The sequence below is a fragment of the Microcaecilia unicolor genome, chromosome 1, assembly GCF_901765095.1.
Source record: "Microcaecilia unicolor chromosome 1, aMicUni1.1, whole genome shotgun sequence".
Lineage (NCBI taxonomy): Eukaryota > Metazoa > Chordata > Amphibia > Gymnophiona > Siphonopidae > Microcaecilia > Microcaecilia unicolor.
In genome coordinates, this window is record NC_044031.1 from 463142809 (window position 1) to 463163311 (window position 20503).

Genomic DNA, 20503 nt, shown 5'->3' on the forward strand with positions numbered 1-20503 from the left:
CGTGGCAATCTTTTAATTACAGGCACAGTGAACAGGAAGAACCTCTACGTGTACAGTACTACTACTACTACTATTTAGCATTTCTATAGCACTACAAGGTGTACGCAGCGCTGCACAAACAAGAACAAAGGAGTAGAGGCTGGCTGAAGGACAATCTAACACAGAAGATGGTGCTTTAAAGGATGCTAAGAAACCAAGAAAAGTTGACCAGTGAAGAGGTAGATGTTCTAGAAACCGCCACGTAAATCCTGTAAGGATGGTGGACGGCGAACATCACTGAGGTCAGTTGGGTAAAAGGTTATTGAAACGGCTGATGAATTAGATATAATTGATGATCTATAGAAGAACAAACTGATTGGGTGAAGAAGTGAAGTTAAAAAAATATATACTGGATGTCAGTAAGTGTTGTGATTAGAAGAAACCAAGAAAGCCACAAGGCAATCAGCTCGGAAAGCAATGCTGCCCAAACAGCACTGCTTGGGAGAGTTCACAGTGCATTGTTTTCCAAGCTGATTGCCTTGTGGCTTCCTTGGCTTCTTAGTGTCTTTTTCTTAACACTGCTGTGACCCCTGAGGCAGGCATTCTTTGACGCCGAAACACAGACCGTGTCGGGTCCTTTGTGTCCAAGCAGCAAATAAAGCATCCTTTAAAGCACCATCTTCTGTGTTGGATTATCCTTCAGCCAGCCTCTACTCCTTTGTTTTTAATCTTTTAATTACCGCTTGGCCATTTACTGCCTCCTGTAGGAAAAAAAACACTTTTACGGGCAGCAGTAAAACGTGCAGCAATCCCATGCTCCAGCACACCACCGAAGGCCACCTTTTATCGCCGTTTGGTAAAAGAGCCCCTAAGGAAATTTTTGTATAAGTGGCATGTATGTTACAGGAAGATTCTGTATTTTCCTTTTGAGTCTCTGGTTATTTTCCAGTGTTCACTGGTTATAAACTGTTGTGCTACTCACTTTCCCTGCCTTTGTGTGGCTTGTCCTATGTTTTTTTTTTCTTTTTTTTGTCTTATTCCATGTTCATTATTATAATGTAAACTACTTTAATATATTTAATTGAAAGGCGGTATAACAAATCTGTGGAAATAAATTAATCTGAAGTCATCCAGCAGAAAAACTATGATTCATTTTACTTCAGGCATCACAATCAAGGAGATAAGCAAAGGAAATTTTTACTGACTACCAATTTTGCAATGTATTAAATGATACAGATTTCACTACTCCGGCTTTTCAGGATGAGGTGAGTTAACTATAGTAGCAAACTATATGTTTAGGCAGTGATGACTCCTCAGTACTCTACCTGCTTCTGGTGCTTCAGTAGCTCTGCCGTCTGTAGCTGTGGTCCCTGCCCAGTGTCGTGCACTGTGGAATGTTGAGAGAAGTCTGGCAGCCCAAACATGAGCTCCTCATCCTCCATTTCTTCCAGGTCAGGATCCTCTTTCAATTCAGGATGAACTCCAATTTCTGGCAGGGCATGCAATTGTTCAGCCTACAAGAGGAATAATTTATCAAACTGAGCAAACCAATGCTATGACTGTCTATTGCTAATCAAATGGAAAATCTCTCAAGGCATTTTCTCCTCTTTAGAAATTTGGTAATGTGTGCTCTATGGAATTAATGAAGTAGCAACAGAAATCAAACAAGGTGATTGATTAGATTGTACCAAGTAATAAGTGTAAAAAATGATATTGACTCTGAGGCACCAATGTAAAGATTTTTGGGATATTTAGCAAGAATACTTATCTGGTAGGCAATCGCGCTCATTTTCGAAAGAGAAGGACGCCCATCTTTCGACATAAATCGGAAGATGAACGTCCTTCTCCCAGGGACGTCCAAATCGGTATAATCAAAACCCGATTTTGGACGTCTCTAGCAGAAGTCTGTCGCAAGGACGTCCAAAGTTCAAGGGGGCGTGACAGAGGTGTAGCGAAGGCGGGACTTGGGCATGCTTAACACTTGGACGTCTTTGACCCATAATCGAAAAAAACAAGGACATCCCTAACAAACACTTGGATGTTTTCACCCGGATGTGTTTTTATTACGAATAAGGCACAAAAAGGTGCCCGAAATGACCAGATGACCACCAGAGAGAATCGGGGATGACCTCCTGTTACTCCCCCAGTGGTCACTAAACCCCTCCCACCGTCAAAAAACATCTTTAAAAATATGTCGTGCCAGCCTCAGATGTCATACTCAGGTCTATGACAGCAGTATGCAGGTCCCTGGAGCAGTTTTAGTGGGTACTGCAGTGCACTTCAGACAGGCGGACCCAGGCCCATACCCCCCCACCTGTTACATTTGTGGAGGAAACAGCGAGCTCTCCAAAACCCACCACAAACCCACTGTACCCATATATAGGTGCCCCTCTTCACCCATAAGGGCTATGGTAGTGGTGTACAGTTGTGGGGAGTGGGATTTGGGGAGGGAGACTCAGCACACAAGGTAAGAGAGCTATGTTCCTGGGAGCATTTTATGAAGTCCACTGCAGTGCCCCCTAGGGTGCCTGGCTGGTGTCCTGGCATGTCAGGGGGACCAGGGCACTACAAATGCTGGCTGCTCCCACGACCAAATGGCTTGGATTTGGACATTTTTTACATAGACGTCTTTGGTTTCGAAAATTGCTGAAAGTCAGAAACGTCCATGTCTAGGGACATCCAAATTTAAGGATTTGGACGTCCCTGACGGCATTTTCAAAACGAAAGATGGCTGTCCATCTTGTTTCGAAAATATGGGTTTCCCTGTCCCTGGATTTCACCATTTTGCAAGGACGTCCAAATCGGAACTTGGACATACCTTTCGAAAATGCCCCTCAATACAACTCAATCCCTATCATTCTTTAAGTTGGCCCCTCAATTTAAGGGCCACTGGTGTGCTTAAATTATAGAATACTAGGGCTTACATAAGTAAGTGCATACTTATGTGGGTAAGTGCTAGGTGCACGCTCAGCAACACTGTTCCCTCTAAGCTGAGAGGGAGTCCTCCAAAAGCATTGCTGCCAGTAGGGGGTGCTGTTTCACAATCACATTTTCAATTGTGAGGGACAGGCAAGCTCTGCAGGATTCCAGGGAACCTGCCTGTCAGTAGCGATTGAAACACAACATTGAACATCACCCCACACTGGCAGGACTCCTGCTCGGCTCAGAGAGAACAGTGCTCATCGGTATTCTATAAATGTCATGCTCGACTTGCTTAGCACATTAACGCAAGGAGCAGCATCGGTGGAGGCATGGGAGGGACCAACATAGATGCTGACTTACACTATTATTCTATAACACAATCTCGGCACCTAGATGCTGTTATAGAATTTGCACTCAGCGTACTACATCTAGGCACCTTAATTTGTGGCACCCAGTTATAAAATCGCCTCCAACAAGACTGAACTGTTCAAAGCAAAATTTTTGATGGTGCTTTTTATTCCTGAGATTTCGCCAACTCTGGACAAAGCTCCCAAAGCACACACTGGAGGATTTTGATACACAAATTACCCAATGACAAGTTAAATACTTGATTTTCTGCAGCCATTTTATCGAATTTCTGATCAAATCCTTGTGGGTAATTTCTTGCTTATTTTATTTAAAACCCAAGATAAAATGCTGCTTTTAAGATCTCAGAACACTACATGCAGCTAATCCACACAGGTGGTTTGATAAATGTATCAGGCCACTGGTTCCCAATCCTGGTCCTGGAGGCACCCCAGTCAGTCATGTGTTCAGGTTATCCACAATGAATACTCATGAGAGAGGTTTGCATGCACAGCCTCTACTGCATGCAAATCTCTCTCATGAATATTCAATGTGGATATCCTGAAAGCCTGACTGGCAGGAGTGGCTCCAGGACCAGGTTTGGGAACCACTGTATTAGTTAATAAACAGGCTTCCACAGATGTAATATTTTTAATAATTGCTTTGTGATAGCCCTCGGTGGGTCCCCCCACCCCGATCCATAGAATAGCAGCTGCTAATTACAGAGATATTCACCAGTGTTGGCATTTTTACATACAATGAAATCCAAGGTAACCATCACCAGCATCCCAAAGCTGAGCCTGTGCAACTGCCAAAAATGATTCATTCTGCTGAATCTGGCAACACTAAAAACCATGGCAGACTGCAGCTACAGCATCCAAAATAAAAATCATCAGAAAAAGAAGCTATTATAAAATCAGGAAAACCATCCCTAGTAAAATACTGAAAACCAATGTCTTTATAAAATATTTACATTTTAGAGCTACAAAAAAGCCTATACTTTGATCAGAATAGTCTGAAAATGGTGCTCTAATTCAGCATTTGTGACTTGATGTATCAAAATACAGGCAAAATTGCTGAATGCCATATTGCACAAGTTAATGGGCACTTGCACGAGGATGTTACAGTCACAGCTCAATGGACTTTCCTAGCCTAAGTCTCAAATGTTTCTTTGTAATTTATTCTAGGTTTGCAGCATTTATGATCATGATTTCAGCAACTGCAGCAATACAAGGGGCCTCAAGGCACTCACTGCACTAGAAGTGGGATGTGGTTTTCAAGATCGTTCTGTTTCTAAAGTGCTCTTTTGCATTATTAGTTAATGGGAAGTGGAAAAATCAGGCACTGATGGGAACCAGGATCATTTACTGTCTGTGCTCCCCAGTGTCAGTGAAAGAAAGTGAACAAATCTCAATGCTTGAACTGTCATCCAGGAAGCAGGAGAGCTATGAGCTGCAATTTTTCCCCTCATAAGCATGGAAGAGAGACAATGTAGTTCATTCCAGAGAATGCTTCGGCAGTCTCGGAAACAGACCACCTTGGATAAGAAGATATCATGCAGATGGGAGGTATCCTTAGCTGTGGGGGTTGGATTATTGGGCAGACTGGATGAGCCAGACTGACTTTTTTTCTGCCATTGTCTACTAGGCTACCAGATATCTAAATAAGAAACAGGACAATGGTGTAAAAAAGGGGAAGGGGACTATGGCCCCTAGGTGCCAACCTGCGAGGGGCATGCCACGTGCTAAATTTAGCATGAACCAATTGACTATGCTACTCTGCCTCCTGCCTGTGCAGGGGTGTTGGAGGATCAAATCGTGCATGCTCCTTCCCACTGCACAATAAGATAGGGTGTCCCCTCCCCAACCTCTGCCTATGGATATGGCACCCATCAGCTATCACTATTTTACTGATGAAATCAGCAGCTGAAGTGCGTCAAGGCACACAAAGAGGTAGGGGGAGACACCTAGCCTCTTGTAGCAGGAGACAGCATGCATACTTCAGCCAGCTGGCAACCCCACACCAGCAGGAGGCACAAAAGTAGAGCTGTAGAAACAAAGGTGCATTTGAAGACTGGCACCCGCTAAACATCAATGATGCAGGGACAGAGAGCTGCAGCCAAATCTGTGCTGTCACTTGAGTTTGGCCACATTGCTGCAAGCAAGAAATGGTCACAATCCACAGAGGAAGCAAGCTGGACCCAGGGTATCACACAACTGGAGGACACAGATAATGGTCTAGAAGAGGAAAGAGCATCCAAGCAAAGCAGGGCGAAGAAAGTGAACCGGGCAGCTGAGGAATCAGAGGGGCGCAGGGTGGATGGGAAGGGAAAAGGGTTTGGGAGAAGTTGTGAGAGGGGGTATGGAGCTGGGGATAGGGAGAGGTGTCTGAATTGTAAATGTTATAAGCAGCCTTGAACCTTCCTTGGAAAGGCAGATTAACAAATCAAAATTTGCCTTTTCAAGCAGGGGAGGAAGCCTTAAGGGAGAAAGAGAACAGGGGGTTGGAGGGATAGGGAGGTAGAGTGAGACAGGATGTAGGGACAACAAGTGAGAAAGAGGGAATAAGTGCATCGTACCCACAAAAATTAAGCTCTTCAGGAAAGGCAATTTTTGTTACTGAAAATTACAAATGTTATAAATCACTTTCTGCATTCCTTGGAAAGAAGGCTAAAAGTCCAAATTTCAAGAGAGAGAGAGAGAGATGAGGGCAAGAAGCAGAGAATGAGGGAAAGCATGGGAAAAGGGAGAAAGCTGGACAAAAGCTGGGTAGGAGAAGAGAAAAAGGGTGTTGGGGGGGATCAAGAGGTGAGGGGATAGACAAACGACATAACAGTCTGGCTTCACCTAGAAGACCCAACCTCCACTAATGCACGTGAATGTAAGGAATTCCTCCATTCATGGGATCTCACATGGCCACAAATGCAACCAACCCATGTCAAAGGACATACACTGGATATAATCTCACACAAATTGTCAACAGACCAGAACCTAATAATAACAGATACGAAATGGATGGAAATACCTTGGGCTGATCACTATAAACTAAATTTATCACTAAAACGGCGGAAGAAGGGCTCTTACCACACACAAGAACACATAACATATAGCACCAGAGGCCAAATAGACCCAGAAACATTCTGGCTGCAGATATACAATAACGAATGGTCAGCACAAACGGACTCCATACACTACCTCACAGAATGGAAAAAAAGAAGCAGAAGCATACTAGACGAAATAGCGCCCTTACAAACAAGAACATCACACGCAGGCATAACTCTATATCATGGTTTAATGATGATCTGAAAAAAACAAAAACTCAATCCAGGAAACTTGAACAAGCATGGAAAAAAAAAATAAAAGATGAACACACACTTGATGCATGGAAACAGATACAAAGAAAATACATATGCAATAAGACAAACGAAAAGGTCATACTATAAAACTAAAATAGGGCCTGACTACAAAGACACGAAGAAAATATAACAACTTGTGAACAAACTACTAGAAACTACAGCGGTCACTGCAACTAATGCAGACACTCCTTCTGCCTCTGTTGGTCTCAGTGTTCCTGCCTCAGCCTGTCTCAACATGCCTGTCCCAGCGTTCCAATCCTGGTGTTACTGTGTCAGCCTCCTCGCAACGTTCTGGGTGTCATTTATAGAATCTGGCCTTTATAATATGGCAAAATCTATCCAATTTGCCATTTCATACAGACATGGGAGAGGATGTATTTATTGTTGCTTGTTTGTTTTACAACTGTAGCAAGAATACATATACCACAAAATTCTATAAATGACATTTAAGACTGCTTGCACCAATTTAGGTGCATGTGCAATTTAATTGAACAACAAGCTAATTAGCCAATTGTTCAGTACTCTTATTTTGTCATCCCCTCCTTAGTAATTTCCTTATCTCTTATTTGTCCTGTTTGTCTGTCCTAATTAGATTGTAAGCTCTGTCGAGCAGGGACTGTCTCTTCATGTTCAAGTGTACAGCGCTGAGTACGTCTAGTAGCGCTATAGGAATGATAAGTAGTAGTAGTTTCCACCCCAGGTTCTGGTTCACCAGGCCTGCCCCCAATAGCTCTTTTCAGATCCACCCCCAGGTTCTGATTCGCCAGGCCTGTACCTAAGGACTCTTTTCAAAACCACCCCATGCCCTGGTCTTCCAGGCCTGCCTCCAAGGGCTCTTTCCACCCCCCCCCCCCCCAATCCCCTAGCCTCTCAGGGTTATCCACTGACTTCCCAGCTAGCCCAGGTTTTCTCCGGCATGTCTCGTCCACTGTCTCATGTACCATTGGCCCTAACACAGCCCTAGTCAGCAGAAGAGGCAACTTTTGGCAACATTCAATTAGAGAAGAACTGAGCCTGCTGTGCTACCAGATGAGCTCTCCTACTATCTGATGGAAATGGGTAGCTGCAGGAAAGGGCAGGGACAAAATATAAATATTAGCCTTCAGGAAGTACACACCTTTGCTATGCCACTAGTCTTTGTATAATTATGATGTTCTATTACTTTAAGCATTGTTATGAGAAAGGAGGAGTAGGGGTGACAAATGCACGAACTACCACCCAGGCACCAAAGATCACTGAGATGGGACAGCTGCATTGGAAGTTCCAGTGACGAACTGAAAAGTGCAGTTGGGACCAAAAGTGGGGCTCTCACAAAAGAAAACAGATGAATCCTTGGAGGTTCTTTCACAATGCAAACTTAAACTGCAATATTTTCTTCATAGAACTGTTTTCATCTTTAATTTTTTGGGACAGTTTATACTGCATCCATCTCGTGGGCAGAAATGTCATGAAGCTAAGAAAAACACCCTGTTATACTGTGGGGCAGCTTACCAGAAATCATTGTCACAGAAATTTGGCCAGAAGTGACTGTTCCTTCCACTACATGGACCATTGGTATGAGGTAAACATCACCACTAAAGGTCCTGTGGAGCAAGTTTAAAAATAAAGAAACTTGTGAAAGATCTCTGTGGGGACTTCCTCTACCTAAAAAGGACAGGGGGTGTCTTTTAAAGAGAACCACAACCACCCTTTAATGCATCTTTCACCATCTTATGAGAGTAGGACAGAAGCCTGCGAGTAACATAGGGGTCGATATTCAAAGCAATTTAACTGGCTAGAATCAGCTCCTGGCTGGTTAAATCACCTGTTCGGAGCTAACTGCTAATTTTTATCAGCAGTTAGCCAGTTAACGCTGAACTGAAAACTAGCTATTTTGGAGGCGTTCCAAGGACGGAGTCGGCGCTTAGCAGGTTAAGTGTAATATTCAGAACTTAACCGGTATGATTAAACGCATAAATAGGCCCCACATAAAAGTCAGTCCTGTCTTTATGCTGTAACCCATAGCTGGTTAACTGCCAAATATTGCACTTAACTGGCTATTGGTTAGCTGGTTCTGTAAACCTGGAAATTCAATGCTGGTGCCTGGACATGGCCTGGCATTGAATTTCCAGATTTATCACCAGCGTCATTCACCAAAACACTGATCACCGCCAGCTGAATTATTGGGCTCATAGACAGCAGATGGATTATGCTTTGAGAAATCTGATAGAACTATGACTGAAGAGCAATGCTCTTGGACACTTCTTGACCACCTTTCTGGTACAATACCATTATGACTCGTACTAGAGACAGAAACAGTTACACATTTCATAGCTGGCTGCAAAGTTCTGACTGGAGAAAAATTGCTACTCTTTAGGATCCTATCAGGTACTTGTGACCTGGATTGAAACAGGATATTGGGTAAGATGGACCCAGTAGAGTAACTCTTGTGGAAAGGCACAATATGTTAGTGATGGAAGGAAGAGCAAAAGTGGGATTGTGAGACTCAAAGGTGAAAGGGGGAGGAATTCGCAGAAGCAAATAAGGCGGGAGGATAAGACGGAATTGCTTAACAAACATTACTGTTTTCAGAGAACTGTGTTTGTGAGGTGCTAACAAAACTAAAAGTGGATAAAGCAATAGGGCCAGAAGAAATACATCTAAAGGTATTGAAGGAACTTAGGGAAGTTCTTTGTGATTCCACTGCCTGACCTTTTCAATGCTTCTTTAGAGTTGGGAGTAGTCTGGGAGGACTGGAAAAAGGAAGATGTGGCCCTTTTCCACATAAGCAGAAGTAAGAAGGTTCGGAACTACAGGCTTGTTAAAGTCTGACCTCTGTGGTAATTTTTTTTTATGTAAATCATTTTTATTGAATCAACGCATATGCTTACAATAGGTGCAAAAATTTCGTGACAACCACCACCTTGGTAACAATATAATAAGAGCTGAACCCAAAACATTTCTTCTTCCCCCACACCTCTCCACCCTCCGCTCACCCTGAGGCTGTATGATGATCTATATGATGAGAAACAACATAATCAAACAAGGAGATTAGTTCAAAATCCGGCTATGGGCTGACTGCTTCAGTGTTTCCCCATTTGTGGCAGACATCTTGGACTGCCATTCTCTCCATTGAGAGCAGTGAGACCATCTGAGAAAACCAACAGGTGTACTGTGGAGGGGGTGTCTCTCTCCAGCATTGCAAAAATCATTCCTTTGGCCACAAGGACGGCTCGCATGAGAAACGCCACCAAACCTGGAGCAACAGGAGCCGCGAGATGATATTCCTCAAATAGAAGTGTTGGGTCCAACCGCACACGTCGATGCCCCTGTTCCTTCGTTGCGTACATTATGTCCGCATCGCAGGGCAGCTACAAAACATGTGACCCAGTGTAGCTGGAGTCAAGTGGCATTTCGGGCACTCTGCTGATACTGCAAACGTGGCACGCTTTGCTTGAGGTAGAGAGATGTACATCCGTAGAACAAATTTGTATTGCATCTCCCAGAATTTTGAGCTGGGCGTGCAATGATATACCCTTGATAAGGTTTGTTGTGCTGTGATGGGGACCTTTAGGTTTCCTGTCCATTGAGCACACAGATCTGCATAATTCACATCTTCCGTGGTGTTTTGCAAATATCTATGATGATATATCAGCGGTACCTGGTTTTGAGAACTGAATATGAAAGCCTCATTTAACGTGTCCTGTACATCTTCACAAAGGACTGTCCAAGGGAGGTTCCGCATGTAATGCCGAAGTTGGAAGTAGGCAAATTGATCTGTTGGCGGGAGGTTGTACTCTGTCCTTAAACTGATCCATTCTGTGGTAAGTAAATTAATGTAAATACTTAACACACAATAGTGAGGTTTCTGGAATCCAATGGATTGCAGGATCTGAGGCAGCATGGTTTCACAAGACACAGTTCTTGTGAGACAAATCTGATTAATTTCTTTGACTGGGTGATCAAAGATACAGATCATGGGAGAGCACTAGATGTAGAGTACTTAGAGATTTTAACAAAGCCTTTGTCTGGTTTCAAATAGATGACATAAATAAACCGAGTGACCTCAGTCAAGGGCGTATCTGCGTGGGGCCACGGGGGCCTGGGCCCCCCCTAGATTTGGCCCTGGACCCCCCTGCTGATGACCCTCTCTACCCCTCCTCCCGCCGCCAACCCGCCGTCGCCTACCTTTGCTGGCAGGGGACACAACCCCCGCCAGCCAAGGTCCTCTCTTCCGTTGCAGCAAAGCTTCCTGTTCTGAGTCTGACGTCCTGAATGTACAACGTGCAGGACGTCAGACTCAGAATTTTAAACTGAAGGAAGCTTTGCTGCAACAGAAGAGAGGACCTCGGCTGGTGGGGGTTGGGGTTCCCCGCCAGCAAAGGTAGGCGGCGGGAGAGGGTTGGCGGCGGGAGGGGGGTGGAGAGGGTCATCGGCAGGGTGGGGTCCGGCAATGGCGGGGGGGGGGGGGGGGGCTAAAATGTGCCCCCTCACTCTGGCTCCTCTTCCTGCCGAAGTCCAGATATGCCTCTGCCCTCAGTATAGGCCCTAAAGTGATCAATTGGGTTAGGAACTGGTTGAGTTAAAGGTAACAAAGGATAGTAATAAATGGCGCTCTTTAAAAGAAAGGTATGTACCAGTGGTGTGCCACACAAGGTTCAGTTCTTGGGCCGGTTCTTTTTAATATTTTTTAAGCAGTATTGCAGAAGAGCTGTCTGGGAAGATTTGCCTCTTTGTAGATGATACCACAATCTGCAATATGGTAGATAACCCTAATGGTCTAGAATTTGGCAGCTAAGATTTAATGCTAAAAATGCAGAGTCATGCATTTGGGCTGGAAAACTATAGTTTATCCAGTGAAGAACTTTTATGCACAAAAGAAGAACAGGACTTGTGTGTGATCATACATGATGATATTAAGGTGGCCAGACAGGCAGAAAAGGCAACAGCAAATGCTAGAAGGATGCTTGGGTGCATGAGGAGAAGAATAGCCAGCAGGAAAAAGGAGTTGATAGACACCTGGTAGAAGTTCTTGAATATTTACCAGATGCTATTCCTCCTCTAAATGAATTATACTTCTTCTACTTTTAGACAGGCAGGGGACTGTCAAGGAACTGTAAATTAAGAACAAAAAGTGAATAATTCAAACATTTCAGCAATTTTGGAGACTTTGTTATCAGAGGAATCTGAAAAGGCCATGTTATATGTGTCATTTATGTTTGAATAGGATTCCCGGCACAGGCAGCTCCTTGTGACTCTGGGCAAGTCACTTAACCCTCCATTGCCCACCGCATTGAGCCTGCCATGTGTGGGAAAGCGCGGGGTACAAATGTAACAAAAATAAAAAAAAAATACAGTGATGAGACTCTTTCAGGGATTTAAATTCTTTGTTTTATGGTGGGAAGATTTGGATATATCCTGATGTAACCAAACAAACACAGGAACGTAGAAAGGTACTTTGGCCGTAAGACAAGAAGTAATAGCATTAGAAGCTTCCTTCCTGTTAGCTTACCCTTGCAAATGTATTATAAAATACTTGGGGAAAAGTTAAGTTTTCTTTGCTCCTGAGCAGTTGAGAGCTTTATTGGATTTAAGGAAAATTGTTACTGGACATGTAATTTCTTATTAGTAGGTTGTTTTTTGAAAAAGGGATGGGAGAATTCATGTTATAGCCTCTTTTTATTTATATAGGGGGTCTTTTACTAAGGTGCACTAGCGCTCGCCAAAATTGGGTGCAGGCTAAACGTTAGATACGCCCATAGGAATGCATTGGTGCCTCTAACGTTTAAGCATGCGCCCAATTTTAGAACGCGCCTTAGTAAAAGGGGGGTCATAATTTTAATTATAAACCACTAACAAAATACAAAGAGCCAAAGAACCAAGAAAACAAGCCAAGCATATAGCAAGGCCACTAAGCACAATTACACAGTGGTAGTTTTCAATTTTTAATCCTCCCCTCCCACCCTAGCATCATCCACATAGGTCAATCAGTCAGGAACTAGATTGCATATGTTAACTCTTCACAGCAACCCAGGCCCAGTCTCAGTCCCAGCATATAGCCTCTCTTTTAATTGTTCCTTGTTTTGATCTCCTAATATTATATTATCTACTCCCCTCCATATTGTAGTCTAAGGAAGAGAAATGTTTTTTTTTTCTTTATGTTTAAACGTTACTTGCTCTGTTTTGCTATGACAAGTATTTACTTGTGAAATGTTATCTTGAACTTACGAAAAATATTGATGACATTTCATGATTTGGACTGAGAGAGAAGAGACTCTCAAACAATTTTTTACAGTTCCTCCAATACATACCATCCTACAATCAAATTGAAAATTGACTACTCCCCAGAAAAAGTCAGTTTTTTAGACATCACAGTTTCCATCAACAATGGCTATATACAAACATCTATATACAGGAAACCTACAGACAGATGCAGTTACCTCCACAACCCTAGCTTCCACCCTTCACATACAAATAAAATCCAATATATACAGCCAAACCACACAACACCACACCACCATATCTGCTCTGACCCAAGAGACAGAGATAAACACCTCAAAATCCTGACTGATTCCTTCAAACAAAAAGGCTACAATCCCAAAATAATCTCCAACAATATTGCTTCTTCCCTTAAAATACCTAGAGAAAACCTACTGCAGTAGAGAGAGAAGAAAGCCACAGAGATAATCCCTCTTCTTGTAGTGACATATAATCCAGAGCTAGAAAAATTAAGAAGAATCATAAAAGATCTACAGCCACTACTCCAGGAGGATGAATTACTGAAAGAGATAGTCCCAGTGCTGGCCTTTCGACAGCCATCTAATCTGAAACAGAAATTAGTGAAAAGCAAACTCCCAATACAAGCTCAAAAAGAAGAGAATGGCACAAGTCCCTGCAATATGCCTAGCTGCAAACTGTGTCAACACATCTCACAGGATCCTACGATCACTCACATTTAGCATAAAGGGATCCTTTACATGCTCATTCTCAAATCTGGTATATGCAAAAAGTGAGAAGAAGGGTGCTATATTGGAGAAACAAGCCAGATGCTAAAGAGGCTTAATTCATGTAGATATATTATTAAACATTCCAATGCCAACTAGGATGCCACCTATGTGGGACAGCATTTCACAAAACCAGAACACTGAATCAATGATCTTATGGTAAGAATACTAAAAGGAAATTTTAAGACAATCCAGGAATGTAAGACCTTTGAAGTCAAAATGATGAAATATTTTGACACCTACCAGACAGGACTCAACATTTTTATAAACCATAACATTCTACTGTTTTGTCACCCTCTTATCATCCATCTCTCCCTCTCATCCAAAGTAGTAAATTTAAAATGAATCAGAGAAAATATTTATTCATGCAACGTGTAATTAAACTGGAATTCGTTGCCAGAGAATGTGGTAAAAGCAGTTAGCTTAGCGGGGTTTAAAAAAGGGTTGATAGCTTCCAAAAAGAAAAGTGCATAAGCCATTATTAAAATGAATTTGGGAAAATCCACTGCATATTTCTAGAAAAAGCAGAATAAAATGTATTGTACTGTTTTGGGATCTTTGTATGGCAACCTTTGTGTACTTATGGCCCCTTAGATAGGTATTTTAGCAGCCATCCCCATGAGACACAATTTTCTCTCTACTACCGAGGTGCTTTTAATACTATTTGTTCCACAATAATTATGTAAAACAGTGAATATATTAGTATTACAGAAAACAGAGTAATACTAGAACATAAAAATGAAAACTCTCAGGGGCTAAATGTCACTGTGGCCACTGAAGTTTGAAATTGAGACAAAAACTGCTTATACGCTTGGCCTTCTTCATTGCTTATTTGTGCAATTTCACCTTTTAATTTTCAGTTCCAATTTGATAACCTTCTCTTTTGGAATTATGCAAACAATTCTATATGTAGGTGCTCCTTTCAGGCATCCTGATGCCACGTGGTGAGTGCCAATCCTATAACAGCATCCAGGAACCCCACTTACATTACAGAATGCTTATGTAACCCAGCACTGGTGCACTTAAAATCTTTTTGCTGTTCTTGTTGCAGCCATATACTGGAGAATATAGTTGGAGGGATTCCGAACCAAGTGCACAGTGCTTTGTGATTTTTGTTGTGCATCTTTTGCTTGCTGAGTACTTGGCCTCCTGATGAAGGCATATAAGCCAACACGGACCGTGTTGAGTCCATCTCCAAATATATGGTTTCTTGTATCCATTTGATGTGTTGTCTTCAAGCATGCTTTCCTGTATACATCTAATAAAAGCCTTGGGCTTTTATCCTGGCTCATTGCATTGGTCATTCCCAATGCAATGAGTTTAAAATCTAGGCAGTTACACCAGCCATAGACCTGGTGCAACAGCAGATGCCAATCTGTGGAAGAGGTAGTGCTGTCCATGCTCCTCCCATGCTCTACCCACATGTTTGTTTATTGGATTCTTGATATAGTAGTCTACCTATTATGTACAAGTATCTTCTCCATCCCTAGTAAGCTCACAATCTAAGTTTTGTACCTGGGGCAACGGAGGGTTAAGGGAGTTGCTCAGGGTCACAAGGGGCTGCAGTGGGACTCGAACCCAGTTCCTCCACTACTCAGCCTACTACAATAACCACTAGGCCACTCCCATGCATTTACACACAATCTCCCGGATTCTATATAGCGCACCTAGCGTTTCGTGCCGAAATCCAAGCGTATTTTATAACACACGTGTAAGTTAATTGGCTTAAAAAGCCAATCAGTGTTAGAAGCACTTAACAAGCAATAATGGGCACCAATTGGCAATAATTAGAATTTTCGCAAAAACAATTCCTTAAATGCATTCTGTAACGTACTGCGCCTACATTTTAACGCACGCAGGCAAAAAGGGGCATGGCTATGGGCAGGGAAATGGGAGTTTCATGGGTGTTCCAAAATGTAAGCACATTGTTATAGAATATGGCCCTCTGCGCCTAAATCTACATGCCGGGATTTACGTTTTTGTTGGTGTAAATGATCTGCATAGTTTTAAGCGTATTCTGTACACCGAGCCTAAATCTAGGCACTACTTATAGAATACACTTAGGCAGAAATGTTTTCCTTGTGGAATTTTTAAGTGCCATATATAGAATCTGGCCCTATGCCACTTAGGCACACCCTTGCAGAATAGTGCTTAATCGCTTCAATGTCACTTATGCACACGAGTGTACACTTATCCATAAATATGCTGGCATTCCTTAAATTTATATATGTAGGCGACACCTTAAATGTGGGCACCCAGTTATAGAATTGCCCTTTATATGCCTGGCTTCTCATACCAAGCATGAAACCATTCCTCGAGGTCCTCATTATGTATAATCCATCAGGAGGACCTTGGCGTGATAATGCACAAAGACGAACGCCCCTCACCAACTCCTCTCCAATATCACTCAAGGACACTGAACTGCTTGTAAAGTGTAAAAACAAGAGGGCAAAGTTACCTCTAGCAACTCCTCTCCAACTTCTTTTTGCACCTTTCTGCACTGCCGCAAGTGTTTCAGCAGCCATCTTAGCTGGACATACAGCACGAAAACATTCCGCTGGAAATATTGAAGCTCCTGCTGAAGAAGATTCTTCTCCTGGCTCCAGGTTTTCTCTTCCAGTTTGTTTTGCAAATTCAGACTTTGCACCTCCAGCTCTTTCCTCCTTAAGCTCGTTAGGTGCTCCTCTTCCAGCTATAAGGGTTGAGAAACAACCAGAAATGCTATTATATCTGTTGTACAAGGAGATAAGTTCAATAAAGATTTAATGTTCAAAACAATTACCAAGACAAACTCTTTCAGTAGTGATCAATACTAGCTTGTCTAGCAAGCTCTCTTCCTTTCTAGGAAACTTTAAACATGAAGGGCATAACTTACAGACCAGTTTAACTAACTATACTTAATGGTCTGCTGAAGAATTGCACAGTTTGTTTACTTTACAGCTGCCAGGGAACCATATGCACATGGTTTGTTTCACTTCATCATTACGTTCCTCTTCAACACCACCAAAAGAGTCCCAACCTTAGCACCCCTGTTCTGCCCACTGCATCACGGCCAAGCAGGGACGAGGCACAATTTTGATACTCCACCTCCCTTGTGCCTGTATGGCTGCACTGCCCCCATATTAAAGATACTGCATACATACATAAAACATGTGATCTGCAGTACTCCATGGAAAAATAAAAGGAGGCGGGTGATAATGATAGCAGTGGTCAAAATGTTGTATGTACTATTTAAAACTAATTTAAATGTCTTATTAAATTTATTTTGTGAACATTTTTTCTTGTCTTAGCAACAGGGAACTATAATTATTTATCACACACTAAAAACATTAGGATTTATATGTCTTCATCTCTGTACCTGTAAAATGTTTGAAAATATTGCTCAGGGTGCTATGAAATGATTGCATGTTGCATGTGTGTCAGTCATTTTTGGGGATTTCCGTTAGCAACCGTGACCAATAATAGGGTAACCTCATGAGAGAGAAAGCTTGCTGAAATCAGCAAAACATAAACACTATCAGAAACCCCTGGGGAAAAATACCCTTAAAATTAGAGACACTTTCAACTTGACAACTTAGAACATGAGGGGCGGCATGGTATAGCCTCTTGGCAGCCTTTCTAATACATTATCTGCTACTTCAATAGATTATTCTCTTACCTGAATGATTCTATCTGCAGCCTTTTCTTGTTCCTCCTGGTGAAGTCTTCGCTCCTGCTCAAGGTGAGCCTGAAGTTCTCGCAATGATAAAGTCTGTTCGGGTGAAACATGAGGATCCCTGAGCTAGTTGGTAAAACAAACAGGCAAGTTAAGTGAAAAAGAGAACTTTAGTGAAAAAATACAAAAAATATGATAGCAGAAAAAAAACCCAGTCACATAGTTAATATCGTAAGCAGACATGAAAACACTTCATGAAAGAAAAAACATTACTACTACTACAAATCATTTCTATAGCGCTACCAGTCGTACGCAGCGCTTCACATTAGGAATCTTGATTTCTCACGTGTCACCTGAAAACCTCTGACCTTCAGCAAAAATCAGAAACTGGGTCCTTACCACACCAGCCTGTGGAATACTTTCTCTTGCGATACCTATAATATCTGGTGAAAGACGACTTCACTGCAATAAATCATACAGAATGGGACTTCAACTTTCCTCTAAAAAGAAATATTTATCCCTGCCAGGAATTCTGTTGATATAAAAGTTGATGATATTTTAATTAAGTACCCATTTCCAAAGCACTTTATAGAGCTATAAAACTTTATAAATAAAAAGTAAATATATTTTATCTTTCTTTGCGTCAACCATGCATGTATTTTTAGCAAGTCTGACAAGGCAGGTGGCATCTTACAGACTAACCTATTTATTGAGGTATGAGCTTTCAATGACCTGCCATCCAGGTGATCCATTCGCACTTAAGATGAAACTCCAAGGGCACATGCCCAGAAAGAAAGATTACAAAGGCACTTATGGTTGGCAATTCTATCATTAGAAATCTTCAAAGGAAGATTAGGAAAATTTGAAGCAGATCAGGTTTTATGTTTTGTTTTAATTATATTTTATTGTTCAGTGCATGTGTTTATTGCTGTGCCTTCTGAATTATATATTTTTCTTTTGTCATCTGTTTAGGTATATAGGCGGAATATACATTAATAAATTAAACTAATCGAAGGATAACAACCAGTTGAACACTCTGATTCAAAGCTTAACACAGCACCATTCCTCTACCAATCTGATCTACTCTATCATTTCTACAAATTATATAGAAATGATAGGGTACATCAAATTGGTAGGGGGTGGTGCTCTATGTTTAGCATCGAGTCTAATAGAATAAAAGCCTTGCAGGAAATTCAGTATCAAATCTTTATGGACAGAAATTCCATGTGTGATGGGAAAAAAGTATAGTGTAGGATTTACTACCATCCACCTAGACAGGATGAGGTGATAAGACAGTGAAATCTAACAAATATTCCAATCCTGACTTGGTATGCATCTCATCAGGACATGCTAGGAGGTGTACTTGACCTGACACAGGGTTGTGTTTTGACAGGACTAGCCCATCTACTTCAGGGATCATACACTGAAAGGTGGAATGCAAAATTGTGAGTACAGAACAATAATACTGGTTTATTATGCAAGAATCGTTGAACCACCATAAAGACGCCATAAAGCATGCCAAAATTAACCAGTGTTATTTTATTTATTTATTTGTTACATTTGTATCCCACATTTTCCCACCTATTTGTAGGCACAATTTTGTGTTCCAGCTTTGAGTGTATGATCCCTGAAGCAGACTGGCTATCCTGTCAAAACACGAGTCAGGTCAAGTACATGTCTGGTGCTGATTAAACCTTGTTGCATTACATTTAGCTGTGAAGATTCTTTGGTCCACCCCTACTATTTGGGTTTCTGCTTGGATTTTACATAGGGTTTTCACCTTTACCTTTGGGTTTGTTTTAAGTGCCAGTTTATGCACATCTCAAACACAAAAAGCCCTTGTAAAAAGACTGCCATAGCATTATCTGGATTAACAAAAGCATTTGACAAGTCTGTCTTGAAGGACTCTTCAAGAAACATGGAACAAGAAGAAATGATTATAGACTGGAAACTGGCTATAAAAAAAAAACAATACACAGAAAATGGGATGAAATAGTTTTCCAAATGGAAAGAGGTAAATAGTGGAATACATGAGGGTCTGTACTGGGATCTGAGCTGTTTAACCTAAACTTAACATTCATAAATGATCTAGAGAAAGAAGCAATGAGTGAAGTGATCAAACTGAAGATCAGATAAAATTATTCCAAGTTATTAAATCAACAGAGGACTATGTAGAATGTTCTTCTGAGACTTGGAGCCCCTTTTACAAAGCGATGGTAGGGCTACCGCACGTGTAATGCACGCCAAATCAACACTACCACCTGGGTAGCGTGCCCACTTAGTGGTAATGCTGAATTTGGCATACGCTGTTTCCCGCAGTAGAAAATATTTTCTATTTTCTACCACGGGGAGGCGTTCCTGACGGTAATTGGCAGCAAGGCCACATTGGTGCATGCTGCACGAGTACCATTCACGTAGCGCGTGAGCCCTTACCGCTAGGTCAATGGACGGTGGTAAGGGCTCAGGCAGTAAATAACCATGTGCTACCTTTAATTCTAGCGCACAGCCATATACTGCCTCCATTGAAAAAAGCCTTTTTTCCCAGCTATGGTAAAAAATGACCCAGTGTGTGCCAAAAACACGCACCCACACTACCAAAGGCCACTTTTTACTGCAGCTTAGTAAAAGGACCCCTGGATATCTAAATGGCAGATGGACTTTAATGTGGATAAATGCAAAGCAATGCACATAGGGAAAAATAATCCCAACTATAGGTACAAAATGTCAGGTTCTGAGTTGGAGTCACCACCCAAGAAAACAATATCTTGGAACATTATAGATAAGTAGTTCAAATCTTTGTCCCAGTGTGCTGTGGTTGCCAATAAGCAAATAGAGTGTTAGGGATTATCTGGAATGAAATGAAAACAAAACTGAAAATATCTTTATGCCTCTGTACTCTGGTGTGACTGCATGGTGAGTAGGTTATACGGCACATGAGGCACATAAGAACGTAAGAATAGCCATACTGGGTCAGACCAAGGGTCCATCTAGCCCAGTATCCTGATTCCAAAGTGGCCAATCCAGAACACAAGTACCTGGCAGAAACCCAATTAGTAGCAACATTCCATGCTACCAATCTCGGGACAAGCAGTGACTTCCTCCATGTCCATCTCAATAACAGACGATGGACTTTTCCTCCAAGAACTTGTCCAAACCTTTTTTTAAACCCAGGTATGCTAACCACTGTTACCACATCCTCTAGCGATGCATTCCACTGCTTAACTATTCTTTGAGCGAAAAATATTTCCTCCTATTTGTTTTACA

General features: G+C 41.9%; 1 protein-coding gene across 1 annotated transcript in view; it reads right to left on the minus strand.

Moving 5' to 3' along the window:
- The window catches only part of MTCL1 (microtubule crosslinking factor 1), a 474698-nt gene that overhangs the window by 169057 nt on the left and 285138 nt on the right, over nt 1-20503 (minus strand). The window contains exons 7-9 of the mRNA XM_030187538.1: nt 17243-17365; nt 16043-16276; nt 1305-1493 (exon numbers count right to left, since the gene is read on the minus strand). Of these exons, the coding sequence (XP_030043398.1) occupies nt 1305-1493; nt 16043-16276; nt 17243-17365 (546 nt within the window). The remainder of the gene's footprint in view (nt 1-1304; nt 1494-16042; nt 16277-17242; nt 17366-20503) is intronic.